Raw genomic sequence first — 21,171 nt, 5'->3', positions numbered from 1 at the left:
AATCTGCTCATTTTTTTTTTGTCAAGCATTCATTTTTTTTAATAAAAAGAACTGAATTATGGAAAGATTTCTTAATAGAAGGTTGATTAAAATATAGACACTGAATGAAGAAAAAAAAAAAAAAAAAGCAATCATTTCAGATATTTCCTTTTTCCCCATGAGGATATTCCCCTTCAGTAACAGCGAGTACGCTAGGAGAGAAAATATATCTGAACTGAACCTGTGGCTTCATTTCAGGTTTCTTTAAATTATTGCAGACCTGTTTCATAAACATTTCCTTTTGCCTTATAAAACATGTCACAGAACAGTAAAAACACAATTTACATGGTGTATAACTGAGTAAATTAGCAATAAACTTTTCAAAAGTTTTAGTTAGTTACATCTTATAATGAGGTAACTGATATTCACAAGATCTCCATCCCTCCTCTAACTTAATACTTACAAAATTAATGTAATATCTCCTATTAAAGCATCTAAATCAGCAGATTCTTCTTTTTCCTCATTTTTCTGTTTCTGCAACTCTTTTTATTCTGAATTAGAACATGAATGCCTTGCACTACAATTTGTATGTCAAATGCTAATCCCACTTAAGTACATGGGATTTGCCTTATTCACATCAAAGGTCCAAAATTTATCTCAGTATCTATACTTCTTGTGCAGCAGAGACAAATCTTAGCGCTTCTTTACAATAATAAAATAAAAACAATGAAACATAGCAAAGAAGCATTGGCTTCTAAAAGTTAATATCTGGTCCAGAAAAACACCTGTATGTGAGGCAAGATTTGCAATGAGTAGTACACGTTATTATAAAAACAGACAGTTGTAAGAGGGTAAAGTTTACAGTCATCCTAAGACCTTCTTTCAGCATTGCCCAACTAAAACCAGTGTGTTTTTACCTACCTTTTCCATGCCACCTTTTCAAAGAAAGTTTTCCTCCCCTATATCCTTAGATAAGCACAGTAAGAAATTACCAGCACTGATACTCTCAAGTTCTGGCTCTCTAGTAACCAAGAATGGGAGAATACTTTATCTGTTTCTTGTAATATATTAATCTCAGTGTATAGGAGCAATAAATAAATTACTTTGGAGGACATCAGGGGATAAATCTGTAACTACTATTATATGATATTCACCATATGCAAATGTTTACCTCACAGTAAAGATGAAGCAACTTTCTTAGTTATTGTCCAGTATGACACATTCACGTATTCTTGACCCTGATGTTGTGATGGATGCTGTCCTCCCCAGTCATCTCACTGGACCAGAGTCCTCACACAAGCAAGTCTGAATACCACTAATGTAATCCAGTGGGTTACTTTGAGAAATAAGCCTTCACAGGATCAATACAATACAATATCTTGATTTAGTTTAATCCTCTATTTGCACATTAGGTGGAAGTGGTGCGCTTCCATCTAGATGCATCACCCCAGTGCTCCTTTAACCACTGGTGTAATTCTGTTGATTAAAAACCCATCTACTAGCCTGACTCAGTTTCTACTAAAGTCAGTGGAATTATTCTATGAGCCAAGGGTATTTTAGAAAATATTAAGATAAAGTGGGTTCTTGAGTCTACATCTATGGGGATAATTAATGGCATGATAACCAGAGAGCTGAGATTTAAGCACTGCCCATTGACTTTGGTTGGAATCCACTGGAGCTTAAGCATTTTTGAATGTGACATCACTGCTTACATACAGATTTAGGAATCTAAAGCACAGCTCATAACTTTACTGGCTCAGGGCATGATTCAGAGTATATTAAGGTGATATTTTCTTCAAGTAAAGCAGTATGTATCTGATTAAGAACTAATATATTAGAGCTATTTCCCGTCCATTTTCTTGTTTTATGGGTCTCATATCACAAAAAGCATTCTCATTTTACTAAAGCATTCAATATGGTATAGAAAAGAAATATAGGCAGAGGGTTTTTTTTGTTTTGTTTTGTTTTTTTCCTTGAAGTGTTTTTTTGTTTTTTAATATATACCTATTTTTTAGTCTTTTTTATGGGGGGGGGCAACTTGGAAGTCTAAAAGCTACTTACTTCATTTTAAATCATGATTAACACTCATGAAGATTGTGTGCAATCTTCAATAAACCTTTAAAATTTTTCATTCCATACCATCTGATTTATTTACTGTCTAGACCTATATTGAAACATTCGCCTTGGTCATTAAGCTTTGGATAATTTTATTTTGAGAATATGTAATGAAATGTTAAGTAAATTTTAGGCACTTTCCTTTCCACTCAGTCTTAAGCCACATTTTATATTTTCTGATAAAATTGTGTATTAATATCTTCTCATATTTCACTAGCCAGTCAGCAGAATATAAATTCACTATCTCCAGATACTGTTTTCACTGAGTCCTATGAATTTCTTCTATGGTAAATTTGGCTTATATCTTGCATTTTTCTATGATTACTGACAAAATTACTACACACAGAGTAATAACAGGTGACTGGCAGCTACATTCAACCATGTAACAAAACAAAAAGATCTCTCTCTTTAATGGAAGCAGTTCATCCTGTGTCACTGGTGTTTTCTGTAATAAGCTTTAAATTTATGTTGAGTAAAGTGAGAAGTTTAGGGCTCCCCTTTTCCTGTCTGCAGGAAGTTAGAAACAAGATACAGAAGATGAGATCCCTGAAGGAGGTTAGTTAGGGGTTACGTGCCTGAATACCTGCATCAGAGTAATTTACCAACCAGTAAGATGGAGATTTTCTATTTAAATGAAAACACTCAATTTTACAATTAGTTCTGTTACACTTGGCATGCAGCCAAATATATATCCTAAGGGGACTGAAAAGTATATCTATGGATGCAATTTTTATGGCATGCAGCTAATCTCAGAAGAAATACAAGCTCAATAGATGTCATTTATTGAGATTTCTGTGGTTTGGAAATCCTGACATTCAGCCTGGAGGTGTTAATGCTCCAGATGCACCAGATAACCATACTTAATAAATAATAAATAAATAAATAGGGCTTATGGTTCTGAAGTCAATAAACATGACTTTCCACATTGAAGAGACTCCCCCATCCCCTACAAACAAATTGCTTGTAAACTGAAAACAAAAACAACTTCTGACATTTTGCAAATTTCATAACTAAATCCAAACCTTGTGTTTGGATCGGTTTTAACCCCCAAGGAATTTAAAGTGGCAAGAAAAATTACAGTGTCTGTGTCAGACTCAAAGACAAACTGAACACAGAACAGAGAAGTGGACATTTCTTGGCTCAACTGGATTTCTTAGGGAGGGTCTACTGAAGTATTCAGTGTCATTTGTACTTTGTTATTTTGGGTGTTTAAGTGAAATACATGATTTTCATTATTAAAAAAAAAAAAGAAAAAAGAAAAAAGAATATAAAAAAAGTCTTCCTAGATACAGTACTAACATCCAGGGCATTTAGCCTCCCAAGATGAAACATCTAACAGCTTTGCTCATCTAATCAGATGACCCATTCAGAAAAAGTATTTTAATAGTTTTAAGATTTTTGTATGTGTAGTATGTATATAGTATGTATATAGTATGTATGTATCTATCTATTTATCATTCCCAAAATAAATATCATTAAAAATATATATTTTGTTGTTTTAAAGTTATTAATTCTTAAAAGAAGGGTTAAACTGTTCTAGGAAATCTTACCTACATTTAACGTATAGCTTTTCAATTGCTAACTCAGAAGAGAACTAACTCTTCTGACTTTAGGTTAGATGTTAGGAAGAACTTCTTCACTGAAAGGGTTGTGAGGCACTGGAACAGGCTGCCCAGGGAAGTGGTGGAGTCACCATCCCTGGAAGTCTTCAAAAGACGTTTAGATGTAGAGCTTAGGGATATGGTTTAGTGGAGGGCTGTTAGCGTTAGGTTGGAGGTTGGACTCGATGACCTTGAGGTCTCTTCCAACCTAGAAAATTCTGTGATTCTGTGATTCTGTGATTCATGGCTGTACTACTTTGCCCATGCGTCCTTCCAACTGGTGTAAGTTGATAGCAATTGGTAGCAACTGAACAGTGAAATAAAAAGCGACAATATAACAGAGCTATCCAAATTCAAATTTGCTTTCTGTGTTGGAACACAATAAGCAAATAATTACAGAAACAGAATCTGTTGAATTAGTCTATTCGCTATTGCACTATGTTCCCCTTTGCCTGTGCTGTCCTGTGTCTTTCTGTTCTTCCTACCTTCCATTTCCTTCTGTGCCGTCACTTATTTATATTTATTTTGAGATGACTTTCAAGGACTACACCAATTACTGAATGTAGTAGGGTACTTGACAGTGGCACTCTGAGTAATTTAGCAACTAACCAACAATGGCAGCATAGCTTTCTGGCCTTCTGTTTGTCTGGAAAATAAGCAACAAACAACTGTGGGCAAAAATCGGGCCACCCACTGAGGAGGGAATATTCTGAACCTTAAAAAATGTATTTAACTTCAGTGTCGATACCAGAATGGCACAATCCTGTTTCTTTTATTTTAATCCAAAACACTGCCACTATCAGTCTATGTCCTCCTTTCTCACCGTCCCCCTTTGGAGAAAATGTTTTAAAATAAAATATTTTAGATTTTAGGGAACATTCTAGGGTGATTATTACTGAATTTAATATGGTTTGGAGCTGTAACACAGAAATTTTACAAGGCAAAGTAAATTTTTTATAGCACTTTGGGTGATTTTCCAAGACAGTAAAAAACAGGACATTAACAGCACTGTGTGGAGCCATGTAAAATGCAAGAAACACTGTGCATTTTTTTTTCCAAAGGAATAGAGTAAAGCCTGTAATTCCTATATGCAAAATGATAAATGTTACAATATGGGGCTGCCCTAAATACATTACAGGCACTGCAATTACAGGCACTGCTGCAAGCTGTGAGGGGTGGTTTGTGGGCTCAACTTCACTCATAACAGATGAAACAAATCTTCAAACCAAATTTATCTATAATTGAAATAAAGCTTCTCAGACTTGAGTGCTACTACAACAGCCATCCATGGCCTGATGGCAGAGGCCAGACATGAGAAGAGAGGGCTTCTCAGTCTTCTCTCTAAGAGGAGATTAAAGTGACAGAAGAAAAGAAAATTATAAAAACCTTACTTATGCATGATTTTTATTTTATGTTTTTAGATGATAGCCAACCCTTTTTCTTCTGGAAGGTCTGTTCATAAAATGGAAAATAAATTACAGCTTATGCTCAAGGCCTCACCTGGCACTGTCATTCTGACAGACTTGTTTTTATCTTAGAACTGGGAGCCTTGCAATTTTAAATACTTTACAAAAATTATGTTTTTCTTTGTGATACAGCAATAAATTAGCTAAGCAAGGGATGAGGCTCAGGTTCTGTGACTCTAGACTCATGTACTACAAGTAGATGGGCCAGGTCAACTAGCATGTCCCTCTGACAAATTTATCGTGTAATTTATTCAATGTAACAAATTAAAGACATGAAAAAACATTGGAAATATAAAATGCTAAAGCACTGAAGTAAGTCCTAAAGAGCCACAGATTTCTGAAAAATAAACAATAACAAAAGCACCAACTTAAGCCACAAACACCTGTCTGTATTTCTGTTATTCTACTAGTTGAGCTACTAATCATGTTTTTTAACGTCTCATTTTTTGCTGTTCTAATATATTATCAGGAAAATTGTACACTAGTAATCTTTAATCTTTAGATATGAACATATAGCATTATCCAATATATGGGTTACGAAATACTTGTGACTTATGGAACTGTAAATTCATTAGTCATTCCTTTAGAACCTTAAGTTGGTCTCTTTTTTTCTGCAGAAACAGCAGCACATCAAAGTCCACCTGGCATTTCTTGTATCACAAAAAGCTATCAAGACAAAACACAAGTATCTGCATTAAAAAAAAAAAAACCTACAACAAAACGTAAAAAATATTTTATCATTAGTAAAACTTAAAAAATATTTTATCATTAGTAAATAATTGACTCAAAAGTTTCTATTGCATACAAATATGCAGTATGCATGCGTATATGCCATTTAGGTGTTTCAGTTATCAATGACAAACTAACATAGTTTTCTGTGTGTGTGTGGTTTGTTCTTGTGTGTGTGTTTTGCTTTGTGTTTATACTATCGATATTAAAATGTAAATTAAAGTTATTACAAGTTTAACAGTGTATTTTGAGTTTTAGGAATGTATATTTACTGTTATTCAGAAAGTAAATTTAACTGAGAATAATTTTGTGAAGAAATGTCACATTCAGCATTTGAAATTATGTTGCTGGACCCGATGTTGTCCTCAGCAAGTTTTCAGGGGTGGTGAAGGGAAGCTTGTTTTATTTGGATTTTTATTTCACTTTTTCCTTTTATTGGGTTTCCTTGGTTTTGCATCATTCCATATTTCCAGGTATACACATGCAAAAATTTATGTAGTCTTTAGAGAAGAAAACATTTTTTCAGGTTTGTCTAATAAACTGTTAGAAATTGGGCTTGTAACACCCTATATTCTCAATTTTCCCATAATTCTAACCTAAAAAAAAAAAATGTTTCAAGAATTTCCCTGTTTTTGAATAAGTACATTTTGTACTATTCATTAAATTATTTCTAGAATTAAGCAAGCTTATTGACACTCTCAGAGATTTTGTGTTGTTCATCTCTGTGGAAGAGAATGTTGAACAGAAATAACTTCATGTTTTCTTATGAAGACTTTTCACACGATATGAAAGTTTATGAATGAAATCATCTACAAATTATGTGCATTTATATTGAGCATATAAAAAATATGAGAATTAGCACAAGTGAAATTAAATAGCATAGATTATGTTTTTGTTTGCTATTGTTCAACTCATCTCTTATAAAATGCAAGTTTAAAATTTAAATTGCCCTTCGGAACAGTAGCAACATTAGCTACATGCAAATGGATAGAGATGATGACATTAATTAATATCTGTCACTCACAGCATGATTGCAATCATTTTAAGTTTATCACGGTGAGTGAATTGTGAATTACTTTTTTTAGAGCTTAGAAAAGGTAACCCATTCCAGTACAACCTAATTCTTCTTTAAAATCTCTTTTTAATATAAGAGAATAATAGTCTTTAATATTAAACATGTCTGTACAAGGGCCTTGACTCAGAATAATGCATTTTAGTAAACTAGAATTAGCTTCAGCATAAAAACAAAGATAGCTACATAGAATCATAGAACAATTCATGCTGGAAAAAACCTTAAGATATCATCCTGTCCAATTTCCTACTCAAAGTAGACTTAATATTTTATTTAGACCAGATTGTTCATGTGGTGTGGTTATTGTTCAAGTTGGAAATAAATGTATAGATAACATACATTTTTTCATTGCTAAGCTACTAAACTCGTGTAGAATAATGTGCCTTTATTTTAAGTGTGCTGGAAAACACATTATTAAAAGAAAAAGAAAAAAAAAGGAAAAAAGGACATGGATAGGTAATCATGAATTCAGAAAAGATGCTTTTTTATGTCCAGAGATTCTAGTTTGTGTTTGACAGAACCAAGGCCAGACAACATGAATAAAATAATGGTTTACACTCTAGAATGTTCTTGTTTCTGTGTCTCTGTCTATGAAACTGACAAGTTTTTGCTGGAAGTTGAGAAATGATAGCCTGCTATAATGAGCAAGCTGTTTTCTAGTCTACACAATGCTTATAGGTCAGCCTCACATTTCCTCATAGGAAGGAAAAACAAAACAAAACAAACAAAACAAAACAAACAAAAAAAAAACACATAAGGTACAAGAAGCTGGTGCAGGTATCTAAATTAGCACTAAGGCAATAAATTCTTTGTGTCATGAAGTAAGCATTAATACTGGCAACAGACTTAAGGGGACAAAAAACAGGGGTTGAAATTATGCCACTTTATCACTTTATTGGAATGTAAGTCAGGAAGTAAAACATAGCCGAATTTGTGAACTTTACAGGTTAGATTTTACTGCCTCTTTTTTTTTCTCTCTCTCTTTCTTTTTTTTTTTTTTTCAATAGTACAATAATACAATTGCCTTTGGCTGAGACTTGGGAACTTGTCTGAAATCCTACTCCTCTTGCTCCCCATCCCTCAACTTCACAGACAGAGAAGAATTTTCTATTTATATTAGCACCTACGCCTACCCTTCATTTTATCAACAGTCTCACATTTCTCTCCTGGGAAAGAGACAGAGAAGTGTTATCAATAGGTTTGTCTCATTACTTGCATTCAGACTGCAAAAAGTCTGAAGGTTTAATTCCAAAATGCATATGACAGATGAAGGGAAACAAGCCTCTAAAACACCTCTCCTCTAACATCTGAAAACTTAGTGAAGTAGACTTTTCTCCCTCATAAATACACTGGCTGTGAATAAATGACCATGAGCCTAGATAGCAAAGTTAAATGGAAGAATAAATCACCGTGGTACCTCATGATCAATATGGACTGAAACAACTATGCCAAAGGGAGTAGTTCTAGAGCTACTGAATCCCAAGAAAGTCTGTGCAGTCTTGCAGGAAGGATGTCATTTATAGCAATCATATATTTGTGATGGGAACTAATACTAGTACAGGCTAGAAACTAGAAACTAGTCAAAATTCATTTAATGTGAATCATCAAGCAGATGGTAGACTGCAAAACTTATTAGGGATAAGTGACCAACACAGAGATAAAAATTTGTATTATACTGTGAAATCTCTCCATCATCCAATTTTTTATTGAATATCTTTTCAGACTTTGTTACTAAAAGAACCAAATAAATGAATTTGAATACAAAAAAATACAAATTAACATTTTTATCATGAATGAAATATCCACCTGTGAAATTTCCCACTATCTCTAATTACGTTGTCATCAATGTGTTTTCTTGCATTTTTGAAAATGTCACTACAGGCAAGAAGGACATCAGCGCTGCATTTTCAGCTTATGCTTCTGTTATTAGAATAGACATGAGCCCTATCTGTACGTGTTGCCCTGAATATCAGAAGAAGTGGCAGAAATATAAGAAAAAAGTGTCAAGAGATGATAATAAACAGGTGTGATGGGAACAGACTACAATTATGGCAAAGGGTGAGTACAGAATAGCAAGAATGCATTGGGAAAGGACAGGCAGAGTACTTTATTGGCCTAACATGGTAAAGGATTCAGTCTTCAAAGCTGTATATAACTCCTGTCCTTTTTGCTAATGGGACACATTCTTCTACAAGCAGAGTTAAGATCCTCAAGGCAAAATCCACCTCATATGTAACTTGTGTTTATATCCCTGAAGAAAAGCAAACAGTTCAATTCTAATATAAGGATTTGTGTACATTATTCATCACGTCCTCTCCAAAGCTGGAGTATGTCACTGATAGTTAATCCTATAACTGAACATTCACAATGAGGGGACAAAACCCAGAATTTCTTTTTAGTGGCTCACAATGTCTGTAAGGAGTTACTGGATTTAGCAGTTTTGTTATTTTGAAGAAAATTAAGAGACTTTTTTTTCCCTGAGCAACTGCAAGACCTTCCTTAGCAGGCTTATATTTCACATACATGGAAGTCCAGGAAATGAACAAAACTAACCATGGTGTACAAAGGGTAGGGAAAGAAAGGGGGGGGAGAGGAGGGAAGGAAAAACTAAAGGGATTTTAATTGAGAAATCTCTTCCTTTCCCCACAGCAATTCTAACAAATAGGAATTTCTGTGTCAAAGATCTAAGAAGAAACCAATAATACTGTCTTTTTGATACTATTCTTAGGTGCAAGATATGAAGATATCTGCTGGAAAAACAAGGTAATTTAGGTAATTCTGCTGTGTAACCTACTTACAGTTCTATTCCAGAGGAAGGTAATCAGTGAGTAAATGCATTTGTGATTATCTGAAAATTTTAACGGGAACTGGAAATTTTGATAAAACAATATTTTTCCAGAGACTGAATCTGAAAGGGAGTGGGAATATAACACTAACAGCTTGACTTCTAGCACAAGCTACAACCTCTCATCAAGAGAGCTTTTATAAAACTATTTAATATTAAATGATAAGACTGAACAATTTTTAATTCTTTCTGTTTATGTTACTTGTTGCTCAGATAGAGGCTTTCTGTTCTAATCTCTCCCTCTTTTGCAAATTCAGATACTTTTAGCAGCAAAGGATCTGCTGAAATTAATTTTGAACTGTTTTTCTTAACTTGATCTCTACCCTGTGTCCAAGGACATATTTTGCTTAAAGATTGGACAGGACATAAACAAGGTCAAAGTAAAAGCTCATAGCTGGTGAAAAGTTGAGTGAAAAGTTGATTCAGGCTGAGGCACGCTGATTGAAAAGCCATACAAAGGCGTATCAGTAGAGCGTAGAAAGGATATAAGAAACCAGTGGGGCGAACAATGAAAGCAAATGTGGAAGAAACAGACGGGAAAGAGGATACTGTCAGAAAAAAAAATAGGAAAGAAGTGAAAGGTGGTTTTAAAACAGGGCTATTTTAGTGAATAGAACAGAAAACCCTTTTCATCTTCAAAATGTGTGAAAATCGAGGCGGGACTGGCACTCTGCTGTAACTATCATGGGGCTAGTCTAGCTGGAGCTGAAAGTTCCTCCTTACTGAAAAGGCAGAGTAAATTTTGAAGAAATGTAAAAGTCCAACTCTTCTGATTTGCTAGAAGTAACTTTTAGACAGGAGTTGATTATTTCCATTCTGCATGCTCAAAGAGATACTTCCAAAGAAGTGTAAATTCAAAGCATGAGACATAATTTGCAAAGTACAGGACACCCCTAGCTCTGCCACGGGTTGTTACAAGAGCCCTGGGTCAAACGCTAGATACCTTTTTTGTATTTATATTATACTTGTGACCTAACTACTGATAAAGAAGGACCTTGTACCTAAATATTATACAGTTTCAGTGCTCTAACTATTGTTTTATTCCAGCACAGAGAAGGTGATATTTCAGGCATGGGTACAATGTTTCACAAAAGAAAAAGCACACATTATCAAATTCTTTCCTTAGCAAGCACAGCTGGAACACTGCAATCAGAAATTTTCAGGCCAAAGTCTTCCCATCCGTTCACCTTACCTACTGAAAAGGCCTGGGACCAACTCCCAGCAGTGCTGATTAACTCACCGTCAGGGCCAGCAGTTTCCCATAGGTGAGATGTGCTGGAATGTGGTCGCTCTTGGATCGCAGTGACTCCACGTACCAGTGCTCCGCTTCCGGCAGCCGGCTCATTCTCATATAGGCTTCTCCTATAGTGTGAAACACACGCGAGTGAGAATGCCACCAAATTTTCAAGATTTTTACAGATTTATTATCTCATTTATAATTTTCTATTTATTAAATGGGCAGAGATCTTAGAAAGGGTGAAGTGCTTTGAACACCTGCAATGAAAAAATAATAGTAAATAGCCTTACAGACACTTGAGTGAGGAGATTCTGAGTTATGGCCTTGTTAGGGCTGAAAGAGCATGGTTTAGATGAAAGGCTTGTTGGAACAGAAGTGCAAGAGAGAGCTCCAGCTGTGAAGTTTCAGCCAGAAGTCTCCAAGGAACAGAATTTTTATCACATCTACTATAGAAAAGTTACTTCTTTTTCATCAGTCTACATTGCACAGCATGGAGCAGAAGGAAGAATACAGAATGAGTTTACATTTAACCATAACACACCAAGAACCTAGATCTAAAAAACAAAACAAAACAAAACACAGAAAAACTAGTCAAGGTTAAGAAAACAGTCCTGGAAGACTGGTGGAACAGCAAAACAAAAACCCCTATAATCTCTGGAGATAGTTAAATACGCTCACCTGGAACAACTAGATTAAATTAGAATACAGCATCCATAATTTTAAAATTGCTAGTCTTAGGAAGTCACATATGAAATGACCAAAATTAGACTTTTTTGCAAAGTAAAACCCCTTAATGTAAGAGGCTGAGGAAGGCAATGTTGAAGAATGTGCTGTCAGAAACCACACTGTGGTACAGATAATTGTAGGCTTTAAGTTTCTGAGAAAGGACTTCTCATGCTGAGAAAGAAAGGCTCTATCTCCAAGAAATAACATGATCAAATTTCTCAAAGATTGGAAGTAAGCAGTATCAACAAGTAGGTAGTGGTGAAGAATAGCTGCTTTCAGATTAATACCCAGCACTGACACAGCTCTTTTGCAAGGGCTCTAGATGTAAATATGCCCCTGCCCAAGTGAAGGACTGACAAAGCCTGCAGTAGGCAGGATTTCACCATCTCACCAGATGATTCATACCAAATAATTTTTCCTCAGAATTTTTTATACTTTCTGTTCAAGCTTAAGCCCAACTATTACACTTCCAAAACTCAGAGAAAAAGGTACCACGAACCTGCTCAAAGAGACAAAATAGAAAAACCTCTTACCATGTGAGCTAGTACTTTTTTTTTTCTTTTTTTTTTTTTTTTAACAGAGGCTAGAGAAGGTTTTCTTGATGAAATAAATTTGGACAGTTAGATTTTGTTCTTTGTTTGTTTCCTACTTTTGTCACCAGACACTTGGCAAAATGTGGCATAGAATTTTGAGTTTCAGGAATTAGCATAATGTAGAGTAAGAAGTCATACTGTCCAAGGCTAAGGGAAGCCAACGTGAATTTTATCAGAAAATAGAGTTATTTCAAAAAGGGGCACAAGCCTATTAAGTCAGCAAACCAGGATTTCTAATTCAATTGTTTAAATAGTATTTTGTACTTGCATTGGTCTTGGATATCTGATTAAATACACATAAGGAACTGATGTTTCAGTCCCAGCAGTACCCCAGTGATTCTATCAAAAAAATTCTATTTAAAACAAAAACAAAGAAACAAAGAAACAACAACAACAAGCCACCACCACCAAAATAACTAAAAAAAAAACAAAAACAAAAACAAAACAAACAAACAAACAAACAAAAAAAAACACAAAAACAAGCCAAATCAAAACAAACCAAAAATAAAAGCAGGAGAAAACACATGAACACCCATGATCAAATTCATCATGTAATTTTTTTTCCACTATGTTGGCACTAACAAATAAGTAGCATAACATTATATTTTATTATGCGCAAAACAAAGTCATGAAGTCAAGTGTTGAAAGAGTGGAAAAAAAACAGAAGTCAAGCTATATGCTCCCTTTAGCTCTTGTCTCTCTGGGTGTATGCTTTATGGTAGAATGTTTAATTATTTGATTGCCTACTATTTTTCCCAGAGGCTCCTGCTTCATTTAGCATACAGGAAATGAGGAAAACATATTGCCTTTTTTTTATTTTATGTGGAAAATTTCAGCCCAACCTGTTAAAGCTTGGCAAAGTTTCAAGCAATTAGCAATGAGATCCTTTAAAAAGAAATGTAAGCAGCCATAAGAGATGGAGTTGTTATCTGCTAGTAGTATGTGCTGAATGCACTGCCAAATTTCAGAAGGATCCAAGACTCTCATCTATTTTTCATGATGCATTCTGATATAGGAAGAGATTAACATCTTCAGTGCACTGGCAAATTCAATTTTTAATAGGCTTTAAGAGCTCAGCTACTTTATGAGCTAACCTCCTAAAACTTTGAGGGTATTTCTGAGCTGTGCCTCTAGAAATGAAGCATTGACAATATGTCAATCTAAATGTCAAACTGTAGAAAAAGGAATTTTATCCTCTCGAAGTCTTTACAGGGAAATCTCTATATGTGAACATATTTTTCCTTCCTGAAGAGTCTATTTTCTGCCCATAAACCACATGATTTGCTACATTATAGGTGATTAAAACGTGTCATTACAATGGAAGGAAGTATTGCTGGAGTGTCTGTTATTAATTTCCTTTTTCTAAATGATTTAGAAGGACACTCCTGTATAAAAAGAAATCAAAATGATTTGAAACAAACAAACAAACAAAAACAAATGATTTGAAAAAAAAAACACAAACAACTAGCAACTGTTAATTGAAATGTTAATTCAGTCAAGTGGTTTTATTTGTTAGACTAATGCAATTTTAATGAAAAGCTTTTCATCTATAGATAGTTTTCCAACAAAATTACAGAGAAAATATGTATGGCTTGAGTTCTGTCATTCAGGATGTATTTCTATGTCTAAGAAATATAACATTTATATTGTATATAAGAACAATAATTGTCAGTTACAAGTCTGAATTTTTATAATGTTGCAACATAAATGATTTAGTCAAAAATAGTGGACCCTGTGTTGGCAGAAAGTACGCAAACCAGTGGTACATGTAAAGAGGTTTCAGAATTTAACAATTATTTAATTTGTAAAACCTTTCAGAACTCATATTAAAAAACTGAGCGATCACACACACACACAAAATTTATTAATGAGATTTTTCAGGTCTATAAAGTTCAGGAAAGTTGCATTCTACTTTATCATTAAAGTTAACAGCAGCAGCGAAGAAATTCAAGGCAGTAATAACCACATGACAAATTGAGAGTTATCTCAGTTCCCTAACACGTGTCAAATGCAGCCACATGCAGCAGTGCCTGCACAATGAATGGTAGCAAAAAATTCAACAGCCAACTGGAGCAAAAGAAGACAAATCAGTCATTCAAAAAATGTCTCGTTTTTTACAGGGTTATTTTTACACCCACTTTTGCCACTTACACACTCATTTCTTAGCCTATTCTACAAGGAGAAACATAGATAATTAAATTGTAGCTCTTATTTACTAATATAAAGCAAGAAAGCACATTAATATGAAACTGAAACACTATTTAAAGGACTGTACATGTATTTCAATATCACCTCCATTAATACTTTATGACAAGGGAATGAGTAATGGACTCTTTTAACTAGACTTATACCATTGTAACTAAAATTCTGGTACTCAAATTGATTTTCTTTGCAAGAAAGAGAGATCAATTGCAAGACTACCATTATCCAAAGCAATCTTTCTATATTTCTTCAGGTTCCTTGGGATTGAAAAGGACAAAATACTTTCAAAATACTGCATAAACAAAAAATGCTAAAATTATCCCAGGATAAATGCATTAAGGATAATTAAAGAATAATAATAATAAATATTAAATATTGGTATTAAATGATAATAAGAAGAAAGGATCAGCTCGCTACTAGCTATTTCCCCAGGAACATTAACCTTATACTTGATAATGAAGTGGAATATGAGCTTAATGTAAATCCTCCAAAAGGAAAACACGGAAGATGAGGTTTGCTACACACATTGTATAGTGATAGAAGACAATTAAACACCATTTGCCTGATAGAATCTTATATGGTTCTACATTAACCTCCCAGTTACCGATTTCTGATATTCTTGGTGTTGGATGCACTGCAGATAACATCATTCTTTCAGTATCATGGCAGCCAGACCTCTGCAAAACCCAAGCAAAGGCCATCTTCTTGCAGGGAGCACAGTAGACTTATAGGTGAGTGAGTACAATGAAACTATGAACACAACAGCATTGTGCCATGTACATATACTTTCTGATTAAGAGCATTAATTCTTCTGTGGTCCTTCTTTCCGGATTACAAAAGGTATTGCTGAAAAGACGACTGAAAAATTCTCTCTCTAGGGGAGACAATGCAGAGTAAATGTGCATATGTAATTATCTGCCACCAAAATTTCTGGATGGTAAAAATGTAACATAAAAAATTCCAGAACAGAGCTTGGCATTGGCAGGAGCAGATCTCAAAAGATAAAATACAACAGAGGTGCATTTTAAAAAGGAAAAGGTCTATCATATACCTCCAGTCAGGATTTAAATTTCATTTTTCAATTATTTCTTTGAATCAGGAATATAAACAGGTTGCCTTAGAAAAAAGATAGAGAGGTCTGTGACCCCATGTACCACAACGGGTCTGTGTCTTTCATAACACAGATGTGCAGTCCTCCTGTGCAAATTAAGGCCACAGGTGCTCTTACCATAAATGTACCTCTCTAGATACATTTCATTCTTTTTTTTTCTCTTAGGTATCAGTGCATACAATAACATAATAAATCTAGGAGCATAGTTTGATGTTATACTTTACTGTTCAAAATACACTGCACTTTTCAGTCTTGGTGATAAATATGCAGTGCATGTACATCTCTGAAACAGATGAAGCATGCGAGCTTAATGAGCATCAAGTACTGCATAGACTAAGCATATTCTACTTTTTTTTCCCTTTCACAGAATAATCTCCTTGAAGATTTCAAGGAGTGCATTGTATTTTAGGAGGGTTTTTGATGGATGGGAGTCAATCCACGTTTACTTTGGTTGAGCAGATTCTTATAGTTCCCAATTAGCCAAAGCAAAGCCTTTGATCTGATTTAATTAGACCAGTAATCTACTTTTCCAGGAAAATACCTGAAGTGGAAAACGGATACGAATGAAGGGCAAAATAAAATAAGTTGCAGCATGGAACAGCATGGACTTAGCACAGCTGTTTGTTGTTACACAAAGACTTCCAGTGAATGAAGCAAACTGACAGAAATGTAGGCCCTGAGCTCACCTGAGACAGATAAGTTCATTTTCATTTCCCAACAGATGTGGAGCCAGCAGTAAATTGTAAGGTACAAACTGACTAAGAATTCATAACTGAACAAGTAATTGTACTCTTTTCTTGCCTTTTACTTCGCGTACACATATTTTATACATATATTTTACTTTAGTTTATGTTTTATGTTATTTTCAGTATAACATGGACATTATGCCAGAACAGGTTTCTTTAAAATACTCTTAATAGAAGCACTTTCTATTACGATCATGTCTAACTGGAATCCATGGAGTCCAGTTTCAATACTGGACTATATTTTTAGCTTACAAATGTTATGTTAGTATTTATTTTCATACAAAATCCTGTATGTTTAAAATACAAATACATTCTTGGCCCTTTCAGAATATTGTCTAAGCATATTCAAGCATTTCACAAGAAACTATAGATCAATGGTCCAAAAAAAATGGTCTCAAGAACTGTGTGTCCCACCCACTCAGCAACTGACTGCTGTAGCCTTCATACCCAGTTTGAATCCTTCAGACAAAACCAAGTGAAAAAACAGGAGACAGCTCAATCAGCCCAGAGATTTACATTCAAGCTTTGGACTTCAGGTATGAACTACAGTAGTCTGCAAAATCTCGGACAGGGTTACGGTTAAAGCAGCCCGATGGTGATTGAGGGAGAAAAAGGAAGCAAAATCTTTTACACCCCTTATTACTGGAGTGGACTCAATTCGCATTCTAGAACATGAAATAAAACATACATATGAAGGAAAAAATATCCTTTTTTTTCCAACCAAGATGATCTTTCAAGAAAAAAGTGTTTGAAAGGCACATTTAGTAAGCAATTATCAGGAAAGGTTTGTGAAATGCGTAGTGAGTGCATTGATGACTGGAGCTCAGACAAGTGTAGGTAACATGCTCTGCATAAGTTATGAAGTGGGATATGCATTTCACAGCTTAATCATCTTTGGCTCTTAAAAAGTAAGTCTTGCACAGTATGAATTGTAAAACTACACCAACAAAAGTGTTTCTTGGAATTCTAAACAATATTTAAAAGTAATTCAATAAAAAAAAATTAATGGGAGCAAGGGGCAAATGGGATAGGAGCCTTAACAATGTTAACAGGTTTGTACAAACAGCCTCATTCACCCCAAAGCACAATCAAATAAAGTGATAGTTATGTTATAATCATCAACACAAAAAGTCTCTCTACATGCTAAGCCTTTATACTTATGATGCAAACCTCTGCACCAGATGTAAAATTTGGCTCCCCTTTCCTGTTCTGTACCTGGCTTTCACTAGCGTATGATTTGTTTTCTGTCCATGTGCAATGTAGCAGATTAGCAAGAAGAAATCTAAACTGTCATTAACCATATTCACTCCTGCAACATTAGGTTCTTCTGTAACTTGCATTTCTGTCATCAAAAAGGTTTGCAAGACTTTGCATTAAATGCATGTGAAAATAGACATTCAGATTTTAGTTGGCAAGGGCAGATGAAATGTGATCATGACGTTTGTCTTTATGACAGTATCTTCCCAGTCTAATCCTGAACAATGTCACCCCAACATTTTCTTACTGTTCAATATTAAAATAAAGCTCCCATGCTCCACCTCACACCACTTCACTGGCAAGGAGTATGAATTACTGTAGCAGGTGGGCCAGTGTGGTTTTAAAAGCAATGTAATACAATCAACTGTACAATATCAGATTTCAAGAATGCAAAAGACATCTAGAGCAGGGGCTGATCCTTAAGCAATCCTAATATTGGCATTAAAGTGTTCAAGATCCCACAGGGACCATTTTATCTTTTGACCCCAGGTTTTAATTGAAACTTTAAACAAAATATATTACCTATTTAATGCAGCTGAGCTGGACTCTGGCCTTTGTAGTTCATGTTGTCATGCCAAGCAAATTAATCTGTGTAACCTTAGTATGTACTTTTTAATTTACATCAAAGAAGTATGACATAGAGAAAATAAATATCAAGCCAACCCTATACAGCCTGTTGAATAATTATTTTGATTCTAGTTTTAGAGTTTTAATTTTTAGCTGTTTGGTGTTCTTTTAGGGAAAAAAAAAAAAAAAGTTTTTACTTCTTGGTACAAAGCCAGAGAAACATATGGTTTCCTTAGCTGAGTTGTTGCACACCTGGCAAAATAAATCACAGCAACAGGAGACCAAAATCTACCCTGCAACTTTTCATATGCACAAACTTAGAACGTTTGATGCTAGTCTTCTGGCTCTGCCTGTTGTACAATGAATAAAATGCAAAGTCAAATGGATGTCTTGCTTCTTGAAGCCCAATACTTCTTTTTGTTTAGGAGACAAGATACTCGAAGTTTTAAAAAATGAGAATCAGCTGGGCAGACTGGCACACTGCGGGAATGAGCTCCTGGGTCTGGCAGAGCAAAAGGCCAGTAGAAGCCAGTGCAGGAAAAGAACGGTAAGACAGACAGGGAAAACAGGTGGTGTAAAGGCTTAACACTGCCGGAGTGCTAATGCTACCGCTCTTGGAGTGCTGGAGCTCCAACTCTAATTTAGTTTAAACAGTTTATCTCCTGCTTATTCTACTTCAAGTATTTCACCTGCACCGAGCAAGGAAAAAAGCCTCCAGAAAATCTTCAATGATATAGTTATCTGAAATTAGAGGAAGTGCTGTTTTCTAAGATTGCATACCAGTACCTAACACTAAACCAAGCAGTTCCCAGAGACTAAAAACTGTTAGATAACTTAACTTAGATAACTTAACTTAGATAACTTAAAAACTGTTAGATAACCCAAAGACTAAAGTAAACCATTCCCAGAGACTTGGAATACATCAATTATAATGACAACTGCAGTAGATAATCCTCAAACTGTAACTATTCTTGGATTTCAAGATAAGCCATGGAGACCCTTTCCCCATGTCTTGTGGAGACAGGGAGGGACCCTTCCTTCCTGAACAGGTGGGAAGCACTCCCCAGGTTCTCCCCCTTCTCCTCCCCAGCAATGAGCACATGGTGAGTGGGCACAGCTGAGGCAGCTTCATGCAGCACTAAGTATATGAGAGAGGACTGGCCTATTTTAGTCTCTCTAGCCTCCTGTTTAAAAGCAAGAAGTAGGAAGACAAGTTTATGCAATGCTGTATGTCAAAGGGAGTGTTATGGTGAATGTGTTTATAATGTTGTCTTCAACAGGAAAACAGAAATAAACAATCCAGTCAGCCTTCTGGTGCCCAGTGGTACAGTATGAGTTGCAGAGTGAGGTAGTCCTGATAATGGATGTGTTTGCCTGGTACCCCTGTCACACCCAATGTAAAGAGGTGGCTGAATAGGTGTTTAGGATATACCTCACCCAACTCAAGCTAGCAAGTCTAAGCTGATCACCTCAGCTCCTTTTACAGAAGTATGCTTGCAGATGACTTCATATAATCTAAAATAGATGTTTAAGACTGATGGGCTAAATTACTCCCCGAAGGCATCCTTTTCTTTCCACATCATAAAATGAACACAGCTACCTAGCTCTGACTTATCATCCAACCTTTACACCATTACAGGCAAGGGAGAACAATCTGACTCAATGCATCTAACTGCAGCCATGTGAGCTCATGTAGACACATCCAGGACAGCTTTAAACAAACCTGCTGCTAACAGAGCAGCACTGAGTTCAGCTGAAGTCACCATCTGGCTCTTTACCTAGCCTCTTGGATCACCTTTGTAGTAGAGCCAATAAACCACACCTCTGCAACAAGTGTGAAGCAAATTCTGGCTTCCCTGCAAAAGCTGCAATCACAACAGCAACTCAAATACAAACATATATTACATCCAGAGGAAGAGGTACTTTACAGATCCCCTAAAAGCCTGTTGCTCTCTGCAGTAGCCCAAAAGGGACTAAGGTAAGCTCAGCTGGCCATGACTTGTTATGCCACCATTTCATCCACTGCATGTCAGCAGCTGTCTAAAGGAAGCAAAACCCAGCACATGTGCCGGGTGAGCAGGGTAGGGAGGATGTAGCAGCAGCCAAGCCCAGGCTTGGCTGACATAAAGACCAGACTGAGCTGGTCTTTATGTTCACTGTTTCTTTGTGAGTTAATAAATGCAAATCCCAGTAACAGAGTGAACTTGAACTTTGGGGACTGAGAAAAGGATAAAGGAAACTGAGAAAGGCTTCCCGAACCCAAAAGAAAAAGTAACCAATGGGAAAAAAGTAAAATAGTAAAGAACCTTTTAGGTCATCGTGATTCTAAAAGAATCATCTACTCATAGGAAAGAAAAAGGGTGATGCAGGCCTGTTTTGTAATGAAACAACCATGATGTGGGCAAAGGCATTGGTTTTCATTTTGTAATTTCTGTACTTCTAAGGAACACTTTTATCAGAATTATGAAATATTTACCTGCACTAAAGAGAGCAATCAAACTTCTGAGAGATTGCTTGGAGCACTGTAGTACATCAAAAGTCACTACAGGACACCAATAGTAAGCAGATGTTTAATTCCCACAGAGTGGTGACTGTTGATAAACCCATCAAATCTATCAGCAAATGCTGATAAATAAGTGATACAGCAATAGTTCAGCTAAGACTCTATAACAACAAGAGTATGTGCAATAATCAACCTGAGCATTTTAGGAATTTTAGCTATTTGCATTGATCTGATAAAGCTCAGCATTTAGGTAGAAGTAACTGCATTGAACTGTATGAACTGTTAAGAAAGTGTTTATACTACTGCAGACTTTAGATAATTTGTCACTCAAACAACCGTGTAATTTAACATTTACAGAGATTTGCAAATATGTACCATCCTTTATAACTAGGGTTTTAGAATATTATTTCCCATGCCCAAGA

The 21,171-nt window shown here is 35.4% G+C and overlaps 1 protein-coding gene across 1 annotated transcript in view; it reads right to left on the bottom strand.

Annotated features, from left to right (window-relative positions):
- The window catches only part of TMTC2 (transmembrane O-mannosyltransferase targeting cadherins 2), a 255,410-nt gene that overhangs the window by 49,480 nt on the left and 184,759 nt on the right, over positions 1–21,171 (bottom strand). The window contains exon 8 of the mRNA XM_084306356.1: positions 11,048–11,169. Coding sequence (XP_084162482.1) covers positions 11,048–11,169 — 122 coding nt within the window. The remainder of the gene's footprint in view (positions 1–11,047; positions 11,170–21,171) is intronic.

The sequence above is a fragment of the Netta rufina genome (genome assembly GCF_964035555.1).
Source record: "Netta rufina genome assembly, chromosome: 1".
Lineage (NCBI taxonomy): Eukaryota > Metazoa > Chordata > Aves > Anseriformes > Anatidae > Netta > Netta rufina.
The sequence above is the reverse complement of the archived record's forward strand: the minus strand, read 5'-3'. Positions and strand labels throughout refer to the sequence as shown.